At 41.6% G+C, this 19,409-nt stretch overlaps 3 protein-coding genes across 3 annotated transcripts; all 3 read left to right on the top strand.

Annotated features, from left to right (window-relative positions):
- The first annotated feature begins 1,681 nt into the window (after window positions 1–1,681).
- Window positions 1,682–9,204, top strand: card9 (caspase recruitment domain family, member 9). The gene is made up of 13 exons (XM_066712966.1): window positions 1,682–1,744; window positions 2,532–2,836; window positions 3,398–3,535; window positions 4,029–4,354; window positions 4,858–5,037; window positions 5,235–5,387; window positions 5,614–5,739; window positions 6,014–6,205; window positions 6,528–6,569; window positions 7,004–7,049; window positions 7,429–7,535; window positions 7,850–7,926; window positions 8,636–9,204. The coding sequence occupies exons 2-13, from the start codon at window positions 2,641–2,643 to the stop codon at window positions 8,730–8,732; spliced, it is 1,680 nt and encodes a 559-aa protein (XP_066569063.1). The 5' UTR covers window positions 1,682–1,744; window positions 2,532–2,640; the 3' UTR covers window positions 8,733–9,204.
- A 1,810-nt stretch (window positions 9,205–11,014) lies between these two features.
- On the top strand, window positions 11,015–12,603 carry dnlz (DNL-type zinc finger). Its single transcript, XM_066712967.1, has 3 exons — window positions 11,015–11,494; window positions 11,599–11,738; window positions 11,854–12,603. Exons 1-3 carry the CDS (start codon window positions 11,159–11,161, stop codon window positions 12,011–12,013), a joined length of 636 nt encoding a protein of 211 aa, XP_066569064.1. The 5' UTR covers window positions 11,015–11,158; the 3' UTR covers window positions 12,014–12,603.
- Window positions 12,604–12,812: 209 nt separating this feature from the next.
- Window positions 12,813–19,380, top strand: LOC136758521 (uncharacterized). The gene is made up of 14 exons (XM_066712968.1): window positions 12,813–12,965; window positions 13,205–13,281; window positions 13,785–13,944; window positions 14,095–14,241; window positions 14,372–14,575; window positions 14,711–14,837; window positions 15,149–15,320; window positions 15,483–15,587; window positions 15,819–15,921; window positions 16,014–16,156; window positions 16,466–16,594; window positions 17,987–18,133; window positions 18,519–18,717; window positions 18,882–19,380. The coding sequence occupies exons 1-14, from the start codon at window positions 12,947–12,949 to the stop codon at window positions 18,905–18,907; spliced, it is 1,758 nt and encodes a 585-aa protein (XP_066569065.1). The 5' UTR covers window positions 12,813–12,946; the 3' UTR covers window positions 18,908–19,380.
- The last annotated feature ends 29 nt before the right edge of the window (window positions 19,381–19,409 follow it).

Raw genomic sequence — 19,409 nt, forward strand, 5'->3', positions numbered from 1 at the left:
AACTTTGACTGAAATAACCACTCGTTACAACCGAGGTATGCAGCAAAGCATTTGTGAAGCCACAACACGTACAACCTTGAGGCGGATGGGCTACAACAGCAGAAGACCCCACCGGGTACCACTCATCTCCACTACAAATAGGAAAAAGAGGCTACAATTTGCACAAGCTCACCAAACTTGGACAGTTGAAGACTGGAAAAATGTTGCCTGGTCTGATGAGTCTCGATTTCTGTTGAGACATTCAGATGGTAGAGTCAGAATTTGGCGTAAACAGAATGAGAACATGGATCCATCATGCCTTGTTACCACTGTGCAGGCTGGTGGTGGTGGTGTAATGGTGTGGGGGATGTTTTCTTGGCACACTTTAGGCCCCTTAGTGCCAATTGGGCATCGTTTAAATGCCACGGCCTACCTGAGCATTGTTTCTGACCATGTCCATCCCTTTACGACCACCATGTACCCATCCTCTGATGGCTACTTCCAGCAGGATAATGCACCATGTCACAAAGGTCGAATCATTTCAAATTGGTTTCTTGAACATGACAATGAGTTCACTGTACTAAACTGGCCCCCACAGTCACCAGATCTCAACCCAATAGAGCATCTTTGGGATGTGGTGGAACGGGAGCTTCGTGCCCTGGATGTGCATCCCACAAATCTCCATCAACTGCAAGATGCTATCCTATCAATATGGGCCAACATTTCTAAAAAATGCTTTCAGCACCTTGTTGAATCAATGCCACGTAGAATTAAGGCAGTTCTGAAGGCGAAAGGGGGTCAAACACAATATTAGTATGGTGTTCCTAATAATCCTTTAGGTGAGTGTGTATATATATATATATATATATATAATATATATAAGGGAAAATATATTTAGTCACATTGACTAAAAACAACCAATGCCTCAGCATCTGAAAATGAAATGCACTGGTTTGTGGCTGGTTTTCCATTTTCTTATTGAAGGCTGAATCATACATAATTCATGACTAAGGGTTCGATTACAGCTCGCAACAAAAGGTACACTCCACAAGTTATTTAATATGATTATATAAGCATGCGTTATTGAAACACTTGAAACACTGTTCAAGCTTTAAGGATGTTGTCACTGAGTAAAAACAAAACTGTTATGAACCCTTTTTAGCACAGTATTTGCAGTCTAGGATAGCTCTTCAGGTGTGACCAAAACAATTATGTTAGTATTCATAAGGTAATAAAGGTAAGGGACTTAACAAGTCCCAGATCATAAATGTTCTATATTGCTCCACTGATTGCTTCTCGGGTCATAAATCCATAATGGGTAATAATAATGGTATAAACCAATATCTTATCACTACATTCCCATAGATTGGGTATTATGACTCCCAAGCTGCTATTATAATATAAGAAGATTTGTTTTTAGGTTTCTGTGTGTCATTTAAAAAGAGTAATAATCAGTCCCAAAAGCAAAAAAAATACAGATTTGTATAAGAATCAGTTAATATATTTCACAGGTGTATTTTTGTCAAATTTATATTATAAAACCCATTTGAAACCTGTGCCGAGTGCATTTTACCCCTTGTATGGCAGACATCCCAAAAACTGTCAAAGGGTAGCTTCATTAACTCAGGAGACACCCATAGTTGTAAATCCCTCCTACTCAGCCTATTACAGTATTAGCTTCCTCTTTTCCTTACTTCATACTGAATTACTCGTAAATGCAGCCTCAGTACAGCTGGCTTTGTGAATCTGGGCTGTGTCATTTAAGGTAAGGATGAGTTGTTGCTTATTCAGAGTTACACATATTGAATGTTACTTCTTTGCTCTTGAGGAAAGTTCTGTAGTGCCTTGAGTTGCCTGTGTTTGGTGTTCAGAGTTTATGTGACCTACGTGTCTCCTATCCTCTGTCCTCCTGTGCAGGGTGAGTGACGGCTGCGTGGTAACTCCTATTTGCCTGGGCACTTTTGTACATGATACTTTGAACCTCTCTTTTCCTGGGCTCGCTTTTTGTGCGTGCTATGAATCATTAAAAAAAAATAAAAATGATAGGGTGTGGGTGGAGAAAATGCATGACTATATCTATAGGTTTAATGATTTTTCGGTAGAAGTTTTAGCTTCTCACAGAACTGAACAGAATATTTTCAGTTTGATTTTCTCCTGCATTTCCTGTAATGTTCAGGTATGGATGGGGCTAATCTATTAACTCATCAAGTCTAATGGTAAAAAAAAAACAGAATTGCGTGTTGTGTAACAGCAGGGAAAGAACAATGCTAAAATATAGACTAAAAAGGGAACTCTCTGTGTATTGCATAACAAAAGCTCCTGCCAAACTTTCCCTGAGGTCAGGCTTTTCATTTTAATATTTTTCTATAGGTGATAGCAGAGAGGGCCTTGTGGTCATGAAGAGCCATCAAAGTATGAAAAATTAGATCTTAGTCCAGGAAATTGATCATTTGCAATTAATATTTTTGTGATATCAAACAACATAGACCATTGCCCATGTGCGTCAGTAGTGCTGTGCTATTTTAATGGTTCAAATATGGCTGCTTTTTCAGAAAACCCTAGACTGAGAGTGGGTGCACGAGGGGGAGACCTCATTAGGCAGGAAGGCGGCTCTGAAACAGCACCAGAGATAACCACCAGAAACCGTACCACACCACAAAGATGGAGGGCCTCAGCATGTCTGATATGGAAGACGATGAGTGCTGGAACACGCTGGAGAACTACCGGCTGCTCCTGATTAAGACCATCGAGCCGTCTCGCATCACCCCGTACCTACGCCAGTGCAAGGTCCTCAGCACGGAGGATGAAGAGCAGATTTTTAACGACCCCAACCTTGTCATCCGCCGCCGGAAAGTAGGTGAGGGTGTTCTTCTGAGCTGGCAACCTGACAACGGGGAAGTGCTTCATAATTAACCAATTTTATCGACAGGTCTAGAAAAATCCCAAGTGCTGCATTCCTGTGAGTTTTACAGCTATCTTGTAATTAACAAGTTCCTAATGACTGTTAAAACTGACCAGTAATTCAAAGTAATTTGTTCCCTGCAGTACAATAATTAAAATCTGAGATGGAATAAGAAATCCACAAACCCTGTGGGAGTTTCCATCATGCTCTTGCACAAGAAGCCTTGCATGCAATTTCCTCTCGCATTTATGCCTTCCAGCTGTTAACCATAAATCATTATGATCAAAAGGTTATTGTTGACAAATGTGTTTCAGTTCCATCTCAGCTTTGATTCCAATTTAATGAAACAATCCAGATTTGCTTTTATTTTTTATTTTATTAACATCTATTAACAGCTTCACATGTATCCTGCCCCATGCTTGATTAGAGTTCCTCCAGAGAAAGAGGGAAGCGTGCTTGTATTCTGCTAGTATGTATGGTGGATGGAGTTGGTGATTGCCATGTTTTGTCTGTAAGGTGTGTTGCTGGACATCCTGCAGAGAACTGGATGCAAGGGTTACGTGGCCTTCTTGGAGAGCCTGGAGCTGGACTACCCAGAGCTGTACCGTAAGATAACGGGAAAAGAGCCTGCCAGGGTCTTCTCCATCTTAGTCGGTGAGCCTTTATTTAAATGTTGACTTCCTGTAACAGTATCGTACCACCGATCTGTATCTTATCACTACCCAAATCTTAGGATAACCTGATAGTAAGTCATGAAAGTGACAATGACCCAGGATTGAATGTTATGAACAACCTGCAACATGATGAATAATAAACTATTGATACATTGACCTGGTCTAACTTGTGGGCTTTGGTCTCCATAAAGAACTCAGCTGACAGATGAACACCATATATGATGAGAGCAGCAGTAATAAAGCTGAAAGAACATGGAGGCAAGCATAGTGTGTAAAAGTCAAGCAGACAGGCAGATAAAAAATCATAATTTGTAAGAGACATGACTGTTGGTGGATACCACTTGGGGCATGTACGTCAAGGCTGTGCTCAAAACAGAAAGAGCTCTGAGCTTATACAAGGCACAGGCACCCATTTACACAGAATAAGAGCCCATCGCCACGTGGCTGGTGTTGAGCATGGCGCTCTCCCTCAGACACAGCGGGCGAGTCCGGGCTGACTCAGTTCCTGATGAGCGAGGTGAGTAGGCTGCAGAAGGCTGTGCAGGAGGAGAAGAGGCGCAGCCACGAGTTGGGAGCCCAGCTGACGGCGCACGAGGACACCATCAGGCAGCTGCATGTGAAGGACAGCGAGCTGCGCAAGCAGCAGGAGAGGGTGCGCCGGATGAGGGACGAACGTGACAGCTTCAGTGACGAGGCCCGCAAGCTCAAGGATGAGAACTACAGCCTGATGCGCGAGTTCGCCAAGCTGAGCGAGGAGAAGAACTCTGTGGTCATGAGGAACAGGGACCTGCAGCTGGAGGTGAGGAACAGCCTGCAGAGAACTGAAGGGGATCTTTTATCTCCGTTGAAATATTGCACACTGTCCTGTTGAATTCATACTGAATGCGTGTGGAGCAGGCTTTGCCACATTCGTTCATATTCCTTCCTGTGACTCCACCCAAATCAAAATAACAGCACCAAGATCTGCCCGGGGCCACTTTATTTTAACTGTAGTGAATGCTAAATGTGAAGCAGAAAATGTTATGGAGTCTTTAAAGGACCATCTGCATCTCATTCTGTCGGAGCACATGTCAGGGAACAGTGGGAGACGTGTTAGGTCCAAATATAGAAGATAGTGTTGTTGGTGAAGGGAAACATTGATTCAAATAGAAACTATTAAGAAGGAGACAGCAGGCAGCCTTAATGTCCTTTTAAAAAAGCAGTAGTGTTAATGCAACTACTCAATGCTACTAATACTACTACTACTAATTGTAATAAAACTTAAGCTCTAAACTAAACTATATGTTTGTTCCATGTGCTCAGATTGAGAAGCTCAAGCACAGTCTGATGAACGCTGAAAATGATTCCAAAATCCAGAGGAAGCAGACGATGACCCTGAAGAATGCTATGGAGCAGAGACCCAGCCAGGACATGATCTGGCAGGTCCAGAGACAGAACGATCTGCTCAAAGCCACAATCCAGGAGCTGGAGAATTCCGTTCAGGTAGTCCACTAGCGCTGAGAGCCGGTCAGTTGTATTGTCCATGATGTGAATGCAGATTAAACCTGGGTGATACATGGATCAAGCCGTGTGGTTAATTATCCCATCTCAGCCGTAGAACCAGCTGCTATCAATGCCTTTGTGTAAGTGTTGTGTTTTTGTACAAGCAGTACCAAAGACTTTTGATTTTGGGAATGCAGGTAGGAAGTCCAGGAAAAGCAGAGAAGGACAAGCTTTACATCCAGACACTGGAAGACTTCAAGCAGCAGTCTGTGGCGAAGCACCAGGAGCTGGTGAACAATATCTACAACCTGCGGAAGGAGCTGCGCTATGCTGAGGAGCTCAGTGACAGGGTACGACCTAACCTTGTAACCTTAGTTTCAACAACAAACCTTAACCTCAACCCTAACCCTAACCCTAACCCGAGGAGCTGCTTCTAGGTCAGGCTTCTTTCAGCTTCCTCTCTGTGTCAATAACTAGTTTGTTCTGTTGCATTGAGACCAAATTACAAACCATTTGTAATTGACTCTTGGGGTAGTGTTCTTTTCTAAGTTACAAGTATATTATCTCCTTATAAAGTACAAGGAGGAGAGAGAAGTCTTTGAACTGCAGTGCACGACCCTCAAAAAAGACTCCAAGATGTACAAAGATCGGATCGAGGCCATCCTGAAGCAAATGGACGAGGTGATATCTGAGAGAGACCAGGTGAGGATACCTTTTAGGCGTATTTATATCTGTACGAATAGCTCTGCAGTTAAGAGGATATCTTATACCTTTGGGAGTACCAGTGCCAACCAAACAGTCTTGTGTTTGATAACAACAGTCTTGACTTGACTGAAATAAGCTCCAAACTTAGCACAGAGAAACACGTCTGAATCTGGTAGCTTAGCAAACGGGACTTTTGGTGGGTGCCAATTTTAACAGTTCTCCGTTTGTGACTTTATACTTCTGTGCTGTGGCACTTTGCTGTTCCCTGCAGGCTATCCATACCAGAGAAGAATACCACCAGGAATACTCCAAGAGTCTGATGGATAAAGACCTGTACAGGAAGCAGATCCGGGAGCTGGGGGAACGCTGTGACGAGCTGCAGGTCCAGTTGTTCAGGAGAGAAGGAGAAGTGCTGTCCATGGAGACCAAACTCCGCCGGCTTACCCACAAGCCTGCATCCCCTGTAAGAGATTGTCAGTCTTTGGGTCTTTATTTTATGTAGCTACTTGTGGGAGAAGCTAACAAATCAGCATGCTGCCCACTGACCCAGCTAACAGACACACATCTGCATAATTTCTGAGACGAATCTCTGTTATGATTTAAAAGTGAATAAATTCTAGAAATTATTATTATTATTATGCTTTATGTTGTACTTTTGTGTTTTCAACCAATGATTAAAGTTTACTCTGGGCTTTAAAACATTGAGAGCTGTCACTATGTGGTGGAAGGGAAGATCCTTGTTTTGTGCAAACATTAACAGTGACAAAAACTGTGCATCCCAACAGACTTCGGATTTCGAGGAATGTGTGCCACAAAGTTTGCAGAATGTAAGTTTTATTTCCCTATTTTTCATTAACAGATGCTCTTACCCAAGTTTGTCATGCGATGTGATTATTTGATGTCCTTGTGTCACTGATAGTTCCAGGAAGACAAAGGGAGTCAGTTGAAAACCTTGTTAGAACATTTAGATGTTTTTCCCTTTATGAGACCATTTAATTCCTATTAAATAATTTTCAACTTCCTTTTGACTGCAGTCTTTTTTCCCCTTTTATGAATGGTTCTCTGAAAGGCATTGTTTGTTTATTCAAAACATCTTTCCCTTTGCTTAACATGGCTGTTTCATATGTTAACTGGTCATGCTAAGAGTGTCTCTTATTGTATTTGAGAGGTATAGGGATGTTTGGAAATGCTGCTCTGTGATTTGCTGGTTTCTCAAATGTGATACATAATTCTTATTGAAACTGTATCTTCTCTCCAAAAGCTGATGAGCCCAGAATGCCCCATTGAAGATAAGCAGTTCAACAAATGTGAGCAATATTTATTGATATTCTTGAAAGCTTTTTCTCTGATTTTCATGAGCCCTGATGTGCTACGAGAGGTAATTTACACAGGGATGTCATTCATTCACCAGTCCTGCCTAAAATATGTATGTAGTTTTTACGATAAAAAATAAAACATTTACTATATAATTGTATAAATTGTATAACCATGAGATAAGCTGGAGAAAATGAAAATATTAAATTAAACTATACTCTAAAGTGGTTGCAGGAAAAAGAAGCACAACAAGAGAAACCATACATATCAGGTAGAGGGATCTCCTGTCTATAACTGTATAGCTGTGTGAGGTTTGTGTTGTGCACTTGGTGACCAACCAGGGACATTTTGTTTCCTATTCCTTTGCCATAGTGAGCAACAACCCTCCGCCCGTTTTATTTGAGGAGCATAACATCTGTGTCTCCATTGAAGACCAGCATCATCCCTCCCAAGAGTCCAGTGACAACAGCATTTCAGCTGTAAGCATTGATGAAATTCAGTGCTGTCCTTGAAAGTCGTAACTACACTGTCTTATAATGTCTGCTATCATTTACATTGTATTATAAGCTTTTGAGGATGTCAGAACTAGAATAGTAAAAAAAAAATGTATCCTATGATTAGGAAAGTACAAGGCAGTTTGATGAAGAACTGTAAAATGATGGTAACAGCTACTCAAATTAAATGTATTGATAAAATGATGAAGTAAACTTAACTTGAGTAAGCCTTAAAATACAAATACTTTTCAGTCTATCAATTCCTGGTCATTTATGTAACTCAACTTTTTCTTTGGCAGGACAAAAGTCCCACACATGGGGAACCACCTGAAAAGGAAAGGCGACGAATGAAGCATGTTTTTAAGGATTATAGGAGGTTTGTTGTTTAACCCTTTGAGGACTAACTTCCCAGACTCAAGCAATTTAGCATGTGGGAGAGGAGACTTTCAAATGTGACGGGAAAACGAACTCTTACTGGGTGCATTGCACTGAATTCTAACCTGAAGTTATGCTGCTGTCCTCATCCTCAAAGGGTTAAGGAGTGAGTGGGGTGTGTCAGCTCTCATTTCTGACTGATTAAATAATCAAATGAACCTACAAATTCCAAATCAAATGGGGCTGATTGAGTAATCGTGCATGCATTGTGTGCAGACTTTAATATCTGAATACTCACCATTGCTATTGATTGAATACATTAAAAATATATATATACAATTGTTTTAATTCACTTGTAGAACAACAGATGATAGAATAGGGAACTGGGCCAATGTAGGATTTTAATAATTTATGGTGTTCATCGTTAGACTGGTAGTTAGTTATTTGACTGGCACCTTTATCCAACCTGTTTTACATGCAAGGACATTGTATAGACCAATTTGATAATAAATGTAGAATACTACAAAATGCAATAAATTATACAGCTTATCAAAATGCACTTTGATCATACAAAAACTATAATAAATTGGGTGAAAGGTTAATACAATGTGCTTGCAATGCAGGTTGTGGGAGGTATATTATGATTAATAATAATAATAATTTTGCTGTTTGAATTTAAAGATAACCATCAGTTTACCTTTGTCCAACAGGCAGAGGGCGCTACGGACAAAGCTTGTAAATGACCAGCAAGGACTTGATTTGGAGAACACGACCGGCAGTGACAATACAGACACAGACGGCACATGACATCAGGAAAAACAGAAGTCATCTCAACATAAAGTACAGTGGCAGGCACTGTGAAATACACTGCATCCCCTGGAAGTTGCAAAGAAAAAACTTAACATATTTATATTTTTAGGGATCAATACAATTATTGTGCTGGGACCTTCTTAAATGTCAACATATTAGAAGCACCGTGCACAGAGAGATCTAAGTTAGAAAATATCTTTGTCCAGATGCAAGGGGGCAGTTGGATGCAGAGTAATTCACAACACTTGAACCACAAAATCCATGAAGCTTCGACAACACACACTGCCAGGCGAAAGCCATGTTTAACTATTAGTTGTTCTGGTGCTAAACCAATTTTTTAAATCTCAAAACAATACAACTTTTAGACTGGAAATGTTACACACACCTCAGACATGTAACATGCTTTTAGTAAGGATTTGCTGTGATGTTCTCAAGGGTTTCTACATAAAAAAATAAAAATTGAACTGTAGCAAGTCTCTTGTTATAATTATAATATTTGGGGGGGGTTCATTACATTTTCATATATATTTTATTGGCTCAGGATTAGACTGAAAAGTTGATCAAATTTACGCTTTCAATAGCATTAGTGTTCTTCTGATCGAATGAAGCAAATATACATTCACACAGAGAGAGAGAGAGACACTAGGATATGTAGAAATCTTTGCAGGATATTATAGAACTGACACACTGCTAAAATTGAGAGCACTGCAAAATTATCCGTTTCTCTGGTTTTACTACTTATAAAACTGATAACATTTCTCCCAAATTCCAAATAGAAATATTGTCATTTAGAGCATTTATTTGCAGAAAATGACAACTGGTCAAAATTACAACAATATGCAGTATTGTCAGACCTCAAATAATGCAAAGAATATAAGTTCATATTCATTTGTAAACACAATACTTATGTTTTAACTTCGGAAGAGTTCAGAAATCAATATTTGGTGGAATAACCCTGATTTAATGCATCTTGGCATGCTCTCCACCAGTCTTTCACATTGATGTTGGGTGACTTTATGAAACTCCTCGTGCAAAAATTCAAGCAGCTCCGCTTTGTTTGATGGCTTGTGACCATCTTCCTCTTGATCACATTCCAGGGGTTTTCAATGGGGTTCAGGTCTGGACATTGGGCTGGCCATGACAGGGTCTTGATCTGGTGGTCCTCCATCCACACTTTGATTGACCTGGCTGTGTGGCATGGAGCATTGTCTTGCTGGAAAAACCAATCCTCAGAGTTGGGGAACATTGTCAGAGCAGAAGAAAGCAAGTTTTGTGGTTTGATTCATGCGACATTCACAAAGACAAATCTGCCCAATTCCAGCCTTGCTGAAGCACCCCCAGATCATCACTGATCCTCCACCAAATTCCACAGTGGGTGCGAGACATTAGACGAACAGGTGTCGGACAAAGCTGAAAACTGGACTCGGAGAAGATGACCTTACTCCAGTCCTCTATGGTCCAATCCTTATGGTCTTTTGCAAACCTCAGCCTGGCTCTTCTTTGCTTCTCATTGATGAAGGGCTTTTTTCTAGCTTTGCACGACTTCAGCCCTGCCCCTAGGAGCCCGTTTCGAACCCTCCTCGCCGTGCACTTCACTCCAGTTGCCATTCTTTTTGTAGATCACTTGATGTCATCCTACGGTTGTTGAGTGACATTCAAATGAGTTGGCGGTCATCCCGGTCAGTGGAGAGTCGTTTTCGCCATCTGCTGGTCTGTAGCTTTGTTGTCCCCAATGTCTGCTGCTTGACTTTGTTCTTATGAACTGCTGTCTTTGAAATTTTAAGGATGAAAGCAACCAGACACTCACTGTATCCCTCTGCCAGTAAAGCCAGAATTGAACCCTTCTTTTCCTCACTCAACTCTTTCCTTTTCAACACTTTAGTCATGGTCTATAGATATTTTTTTATTTCAATTACTTTTGAGGTACTACTAGCACTGTTTTTTGCCATCCAGCTGGTCCTATTGCAAGAGGATAGTAATGACCACAGCAGTGGTTTTTATACTTTTCCTCATTAAATAAGTTTTGGTTCAGGTGATTATCTAATCAGTACCTCAATCAGTAGAATGAGGTGTGTCTGTGTTGGAATTCAGCAGACACTGGAATGAAATGACTGCCATACATGTGGATGCTAATTTAAGAAAAAATTGCAGTGGTCTCTTAATTTTTTCCAGAGCTGTATATTACTATAGGAGCCTATTTAGATTGCTGTGCACAGGTAATCAGACATTGAAAGGTGTCATAAAGGTGTAGTATCACCGCCGCAACAGCAGGGCGGCGCTAGTCATTCATTTATCGTCATTTTTACATAAACAAGCACTCGGAACACGGAAGTGCTGAAGTGCTGCATTCCGCATTGCATTGTTTTTAATTTTACAACGTGCATTTCTTTTGGGATTCCCAACCTGAATATTTGAATGAAAATATGATGAATCTGGCTATGCTGTGTTTGAGGAGCCAAGAAAACAAAGGACTGTTGTGGGCTCGGCTTTCTGGGACTGTCAGGGAAAAGCAAGCATGCAAACTCGTGTGTACAAACACAGTGCGGACAATCGGACAGGCTGGACCCGAGCATGCACGGCATGTTTCTCCAGACAGGGGGAGATTGTGTATTTTCAGTGGGAAGACATGGCCTGCGTTGACCCAAGCGAAGACCAGGGGCTTGCCTTTCTCCAGACATTTCTCCACCTCCCCCCTGGCCAGAAACGAGCCCATTGGAAAGATACAGTCAACTCATTACCATCTGGGGTACACGTGTAAGGTACAAACAACGACATTGTGTAGTCTTTGCTGTTTAAAACGCTCCTTGATTTAAAGTATATCCAAACAGGTGAACACTTCTGTTTGATTTCCTACTTGTTTTAGGTCTGCTGGACCAGATCCACGAAAAGGATTTCCAAGGTGGCTTATCATAACGGGGTGGTGATAGTGACCTGTCCCAGCTGTGAGAACCATCACATCATCGCAGATAACCTGGGCTGGTTCTCCGACCTCGAAGGGAAAAAGTCAGTCTCCTTTGGACTTGATCAGAATTATTCCCCACAGCCTGGAGGGGGTCGGATTTTAGTTCAATCGTTTATTAATCCGTTTTTATCTTGATGTGTCTTCCACCCCCTGAAGGAACATTGAAGAGATCTTGGCGTCCAAGGGGGAGACGGTGAGGAGGGTAGAGGGAGCCGGGGCTCTGGAGGTCCTGGCAGAAGGGGCTGGAGACACACCTGCCCAGGAGCTCCAGGAAGAAACGCAAAACCCACCCACTGAAGACAAGGGGAACACCTGAAGAACTGGCTGGACCACAAAGCACATGTGCTTTCTATATAAATAAATCAACATTTCCATACCCACGACTGTTGAAGCCTGCATTGACTGATGTGAAGTGAATTGAATTGGTGTGAATGGTGTTCTCTTAAGTAATGATGTTAATGTGAATTAATTTGATGCATGACAACTGCAAATATAATTGGAACTCAGATGTATTTCTACTATCTAGTTACATAAAACTACTGGTGTAGTTGATGTCTTGGTCTTCAAACCGATACCGGTAATACACAACATTATCAAAGTCAGACACTTCAAATTGAAGCTTGGTTCATATATGGAAAGTTTGTACTGTATTACAAACTTGAATGTGCTAGTGGTATGAGATGATAGTGTTTCTTGCAAAGAGAAGGAAAAAAAAACCACATATGGAATCTACCTACATGCTTTGAAATTTCAAATGTGTTTTGGGAAATTGCAAATAATTAGTATATTAAAATGCTTAAAAGAAATAGAATTTTATTGCCAGCAAAATGTTGTAAAACTGTAATTTTTTTTATACATTCAAGGCGATGGTTGTATTTATTTTCTATTAAAATATTTAGAATCTCAGTTGTGGGCGGGTTCTGAGTGTTTATTATGGGGGGGGATTCTTAAAGGAAAATATATTTAAATTGTTTATCAATATATATATAACAAGTAGGGGTGGGAGTATGTATTTTTTAAGCGAATCGGTTAATTTGAAATCTACATTTTAGGGAAGGGAATATTAAGTTGAGAAGCTGTATTTGCACGCTTCCTCTCCTCCCCTCCCTGTGCTGAAGTGTGGGCCCTTCCTTCCCGAAGGAGCTACAACTGCAAATGGAGATGGGGAGAAGAGTGTGAGGAGTGTGTGCTCCGCGTCAGGAAAACGCTTCCCTTGTCACGACGGAAATATATCGATGGTCTCGTTTAGATGAATGAAAACATTGCAGGTGGGCTGTAACACCATCTCCACATCTCTCCTTCGATTTTCTTTTCTTGTACTTTTCAGCAGAAGTGGACTCCATTTTCTCCTTACTTACGAAAGAGCCTACGCGAGTCGGTGGTCAATATGGTAGAATAGCGCCCTCTTATGTCACAGTATGGGATTTCATTGAAGCGGGAGTTTTGACATCTGATTTGAATGTTGATTGTGATAACCAACATGCCTTCTTGTTCGTGCGTGTTATAGTTGATTGCAGAAGTGGAACTCATGTCGAGGAATGTTCTTCCAAGAAATACGATGGCTGTTCTTTAACCATTACTAAGGTAATATTGTATTGAAAGTATGTGTGTACTGGTTTGGGGTCTCCAGGATTTAATTTGAATTCCACAACATCTCAGACTAGTGCAGTTAGTTAGAGGAATCATGCAGAGAAGAAATCTAAATGTGTATTCAATAGAGACTTAGATGGATCTATAAGATGGATCTATGTGCTATAAGCTTCACTTTAGTTTTACACATGGGCTTGGAAGTCAAAATTACATTGGGCTTGACCTCATTGACCAAAACATTGGTTGTTGCTTAGTCTTAAGATAATTTGGTCTTGACAGTTAAGTTTAGGATCATGCTTTGGGTTGGGCTACAGTTACAGTTAGCTTTTCCAATAAAATTACACTATCACAATTAAGGTTTTATGTATGCTGTATCCTGATAATCTCCTAAAACAGCCCAATAAGTACTGAACTGACAGCCAGAACATGGCGCTGGACCATTTCCACAGAAAATACATACACAGAAAATGTGTTTTTGTGATTTGCCTGCTGAGTAGGAGGATGCAGACTGTGGACCCAGCTCACCTGACATAAGTAGCAAGGGCAGAGTTCGAAAGAAGAGGATGACCTCTCCTGGGGAGGACATGTCTCCCAAGAGAAGAAAAAGCACTAGAAAGAAAGCAATACAAGTGGGTAAACTGACCCCTGCTTATAAAGGTAAGGGTTTGCACTTAGCACACGTACTGACATTGAAAACAATTCCAACAAGAAACAGTCCCTTTCAGGCCGGCATTCAGATTTGTCTATTTGTTTTAAGGAAAGGGGTTAATGCTTCATTAATTAATTTATTTTTCACTCCAAATACAGACTTCTTTTGCGACCGGTGCAATTCTCCTTTTGTCACGAACCCCACCCGTCGCGGGAGCAGGCCCAAAGCCTCCCGCTCGACTCCAGCCCCACGCCGTAGAACAGACCCACAAACCGGGCAGACCCTCACGCTGTGCAATGCCTGTGGTGTGTATCTTCAGCATGGCTGGGGAAACTTGTAAATCATTGAATGATAGGTAACAATGTTTAGTTTAAAGTGTCAAGCATTTGGCAATTTCTTGAACTAGATTCCTCTGGGCTTATTATTTTTCCCCAGGTATTTCTTTTGGAAAGCTGAAGCGCTCCACAGCTCCAGGCCTGGTCGTGGAGCCCGGTGATCGTGCCAGGCATGAGGAGCAGCTGGAGGCCTTCTCTCGGTCCATGGTTGAGCTGCTGGGGGACCAGGATGCCGAGAAGCTCGTCTGTCCGGTGTTCAGGAAGAAGCCCTGTCAGTGCCTGCAGAACTATATTAAAAGGACAGGTTAGTGGCCTTTTGAAGCTTTAATGCCACAATGTAGCAGTGAAAGGATGAATTTTCTACTCTGCTACTATGGCTCATGAATGTTTTGGAGAATTGTTAGCAATCCTGGCTCAGGAAGTTCTCTCTCTTTCACAGGAGACACGCTAGACGCCTGCCACAGTCGTGCCCTACAAATGCTGGCTCTGTTAAAGGAAGCTCTGGTTCTTGGCGCACAGAAGTGTTACAACACGAGCTCCCTGCCGCAGGAAGGCAAAGCCAAAAAGCAAGTACTGGCTGTCTTAGGGGATCACTGACTTTTCAGTGAATACATATTGAATATATCATCACTCAGAGGTAGAAGAAAATATGTTTTTTTCATTGCACAATTGCTGGGGAACTCCAGTTATATATATATCAGATGTAGAAATTAACGGAAAAGTGGGAAGTGGACTGAAAGTCTTCCGCAAAAGTTGACATAACGTAACCTTTTGTGTTGTTGTTTCAAGCTTGTATGACTGCAGGCCTTGGGAACTGAAGCTGCTCTCCGCTGCGATAAGGCATTAATCTCCTTTTTAATTGAATACGCTCTTCCAGACCAGTGATCGGACTGGGAAATGGCCAGAGAAAGTCTAAGGAGTTCGAAGAGTTTGTGATGACCAACAGAAAGACACTGCGGGAGGAATACAAACTCTGTGAGCGCGCCTGCCAGAGGATTCTGGGATATTCCAATAACTTTCTCCACAAAAGGCTCAAAACAGATCCTCAGGTTAACCTTTCTGTTCTGTCTTTTACAGTTCCTTGTTCATTCATGTGTATGTTAATTGATTACAATAATCTCGGTATCTTTTTTTCCCATTATTATTACTTTGTTGAAAGCTTTGTAAGATAAAAAATATACAATTTCTTCTAGAATACTGTTTTATTCTAGAAGCGAGAGAGAATTGTGAGAACCAAAGGGAAAAGGACGCTGGGCCTTCTCAAACCGATCTGTGAGCTCAGGAAGGAGCGCTGTTGCCTGGACAACTGTGTCGTGGTAAGTACAATAACTCAACACAAAGTCTTATCACTAAAATAAGAGCGACAACAGTATGACCTTTGTATGACATTGTAACCTTAAACGTTGGAATTTTATTCATTCGTATTGAGGGTAAAACTATCCAGTTTCTATCTTTTTCTATGATTTGCCATCTATTCGAACACCCTCAATATAAACAAGCAAAGGTCTGGGCCCAGTTACACCCTCATCCCATCTTGCTCCCTCCAGATGGCACATACCCACCCGCACCTGCTCCAGCAGTGGAGGGAGAGGGCACAGTCGGGGCAGACGGAGGCACGCAGAGTCCTGGCAGAGATGCTGACACCATCAGGTCAGGCTTTTTACCCCAGCAACACAGATAAGCTTCGGACCGAGAGTATAACTATAAACAGAGTAACCTGGCTGTGTGGATTTTGCTTTTAGGTGGTGGTAGGTGCAATTGTTACAAGTTTATTATGTGGGTGTCGGGCTGCAGTCAAAGCACCATCAGCAAAGTCAGTGAGCAGATGAGGAGGACAGGGGGCGACAGAGAGCCTCCTCCGCATGGCATGAAGAAGTGGATCAAGGTGAGCACGCAGCTCTTCTGTGGCACTGTGATTCTCCTTGTGCACCTTCGCTGAACCCACAAAGGGCTTGGACTAAAATGCCAATGTACAGTTTTGCAATTAGTATGGCATTTTCTGATATAATGCTTAATTTTATTTTAATCTTTGTTTCAAAACAAATGTATTTATATGTTTAAATCATTAGCATAAAGTTAATAGCAACTGTAGGTGTAGACGTGTTGTACGTCATATATGAGTAAAGCCCACAAAAACAACAATTGTTAAGCATAAAACCTTATGTGAAAGTAAATATATAATTCACCTTTCAAGGATCACCCACGGCCCAAGAAGAAAACAACCAAGCCAGCACCAGTCATTCTGCTGCCCAATCTCCCACAAGCCAGTGCGGTCCCATCAGCCACCGGTGCAGCACAGGGTGTGGTCTCGGCTTCTGGCGCTGTAAGTGAACTGGAACAGCCCACAGGAAAGACAGCAGTCGCCAGTTTTTCTTACACAAACAGAAACACGTTCAGGCTGTGATTCATGCTAAGAATACACAGTGTGAATTAAACGTAAAACATAGAACATAAGAACATAAGAAAGTTTACAAATGAGAGGAGGCCATTCGACCCATCGTGCTCGTTTGGTGTCCATTAATATCTAAGTGATCCAAGGATCCTATCCGGTCTCTTTTTAAATGTTCCCAAACTTTCAGCATCTACCACATCGCTGGGGAGTTTGTTCCAGATTGTGACGCCTCTCTGTGTGAAGAAGTGTCTCCTATTTTCCGTTTTGAATGCCTTGAAGCCCAATTTCCATTTGTGTCCCCGGGTGCGTGTGTCCCTGCTGATCTGGAAAAGCTCCTCTGGTTTGATGTGGTCGATGCCTTTCATGATTTTGAAGACTTGGATCAAGTCCCCACGTAGTCTCCTCTGTTCCAGGGTGAAAAGGTTCAGGTCCTCAGTCTCTCAGTAGGACATTCCCTTCAGACCTGGAATAAGTCTGGTTGCTCTCCTCTGAACTGCCTCTAGAGCAGCGATATCGTTCTTGAAGTGTGGAGCCCAGAACTGTCCACAGTATCCAGATGAGCTCTAACTAGCGCATTGTACAGTCTGAACATTACTGCCCTTGTTCTCAGGTCTACATGCATTGCGTGTAATGCTGCAGATGCTTTAAAAAGAAATGATTCAGTCTTCGATTTGTACTGTGGAAACAGAACTTTCTCAGACTATCACAGTCTACTGCGTTCGTCCTGGCAATCCCATAGACAGCAGTGCTCAGCCTGAGACACACACACACACACACACACAACCACAACAGACTGCCCTGTCCCTTTAACAGACTACATTCAGGCTGTGTTTCACTAGCCCTCCCTTTAACCAGATATACAGAAACACAGACAAGAAATATGCATTGTGGTTCTAATACATGGTGTTGCAGAACACTAGAGTGGAACACACACAGGCCTCACTGTCAGCTCCTGTAACCCACAACAGAATCCTGTCTCTGAACATACATTTTTACCAGACAATTTTCACTTTGAATCTGGTGTTTTATGGATGATTTACAGTAGTTGTGACTCTAGTCAGCTCGAGTAGATGCTTTCGTGTGCTCACAGCTTAGGTCTGTATACCTGACATATGCAAACCTATCGAATGTGACATGCTCAGTATTAAATCTGGCACTTTGACATGTTGGACATTTTTATTTAGATGCTGATACACTAGGAAACTTGTATTCTGTGTTCCTTCAGCCTGACAGGAACAGCAAGTGTTCAGATAAGTAAAGTCAGATAAGAAAAGAAAGTAATTTGATAGTGTTGTGTATACTCTCTGTTGTCTCTTTTTGAAGTCTCTGAGCCAGCCCTTGGTTGTCACCTCTGAGCCCCCCTCACTCCTGACTCCGACCGGACCCTCCATCCACACAGCCCCCTCCCACACTCTCACTCCCCTGGCAACCTGCGGTCTGATTAGCGGAGCTGCACAGCTGATCCTGCAGGTTTGGGCACTGGATCTGAGCCACCGAGGGCCAGGGCTGCACACAGCTAGAGTAGACTGGTTTCATAGTTAGCACTGTTGAATAATGTTTATTTGCTGTAGCTTTCAAAAATGTCATTTCAAACATCACATTAGACAAACTATTGAATGTATAAATCTGTGCACCAACAGAAGGAGATATTATAGTATACTACTATATAGGAGAAAAAGTATGCAGTGGTTTATTTACAAATATATTTGATATTAACAATGTGGGTCGTATTTGTTGCAAAACAAGGTTTAGACCTTTGGGATTTAACAGGACTATTTTTGAATTCTAACTTTAAGGGATTCAATTGATTATTAAATGTTTATCTGATGCTATTTTGAAAAAATGTTCTGTATAGGGGATAGAGCAGAGCAACAATGAAGGAGGTGAAAAGATAATGCCCGGGAGTCTCATGTCCAGCACTGTCCTACACTGTCCAGGAGTGGGCATCTCCGAGCTGCCCACCAGCACTCTACCACTGACTGCACAGAGTGTTGCTCTAAAGGGATCAATAAAACCACCAATAGAGAATGAATACCTCATGTCTTCAGAAGAAGGTATATTATTTTATTAATTAAAGTTGTTGAAATAAACCCAATATATGGATACAAATAAATGCATTTATTTTTCGTGCCATGTTAAATTATTATTCAATTAAATAAATACCTAGTTTTGCGTTAGTAGTAAATTACTACTATTTTTCTCTCTCTATCTCAATTAGATCATGCAGTTCTCTGGGCACCTTGATATCCTCCGGGAGATACAAGATGGACTGGAGGGATTCTGGGTATTCTCCATCTGGTCTCCAAGCACCAAGAATCAATACTGGAGCAAAATATGATACCATTTGGCATTTGTATTAATGAAAAGTATTTGCGATTCGTGCCTCCAGAGAGAATGCAGATACTGGAAGTGGAGTTGGGTAAACAGGTGTTTGGAGAGAAGAGGCTCCGTAATGACTTGCTGCTGCCTGGACATTTTCTCAGTGTCAGAACTCTGGCCATGTGACCACTGAAGACCTCAAACTGTGGTTTAAGAACAAGCGAAGCAAAGAACTGTACATAGGCCCACAATGACAGACATGTTAGTGCTTTTCTCATAGCCTAATAGGTTTCAGTTTATGAAAAAAATCAATGTTATTTTTTTAATGTCATAAGTAATAGGTCAAGCCTACTGTTTTTTTGTTATGCAGGCCTACATTAAAAACTCTATTGTTCTCACTTTTTAGTTTTGTTTTAATTTTCATTAA

This window comes from Amia ocellicauda, chromosome 9 (assembly GCF_036373705.1).
Source record: "Amia ocellicauda isolate fAmiCal2 chromosome 9, fAmiCal2.hap1, whole genome shotgun sequence".
Lineage (NCBI taxonomy): Eukaryota > Metazoa > Chordata > Actinopteri > Amiiformes > Amiidae > Amia > Amia ocellicauda.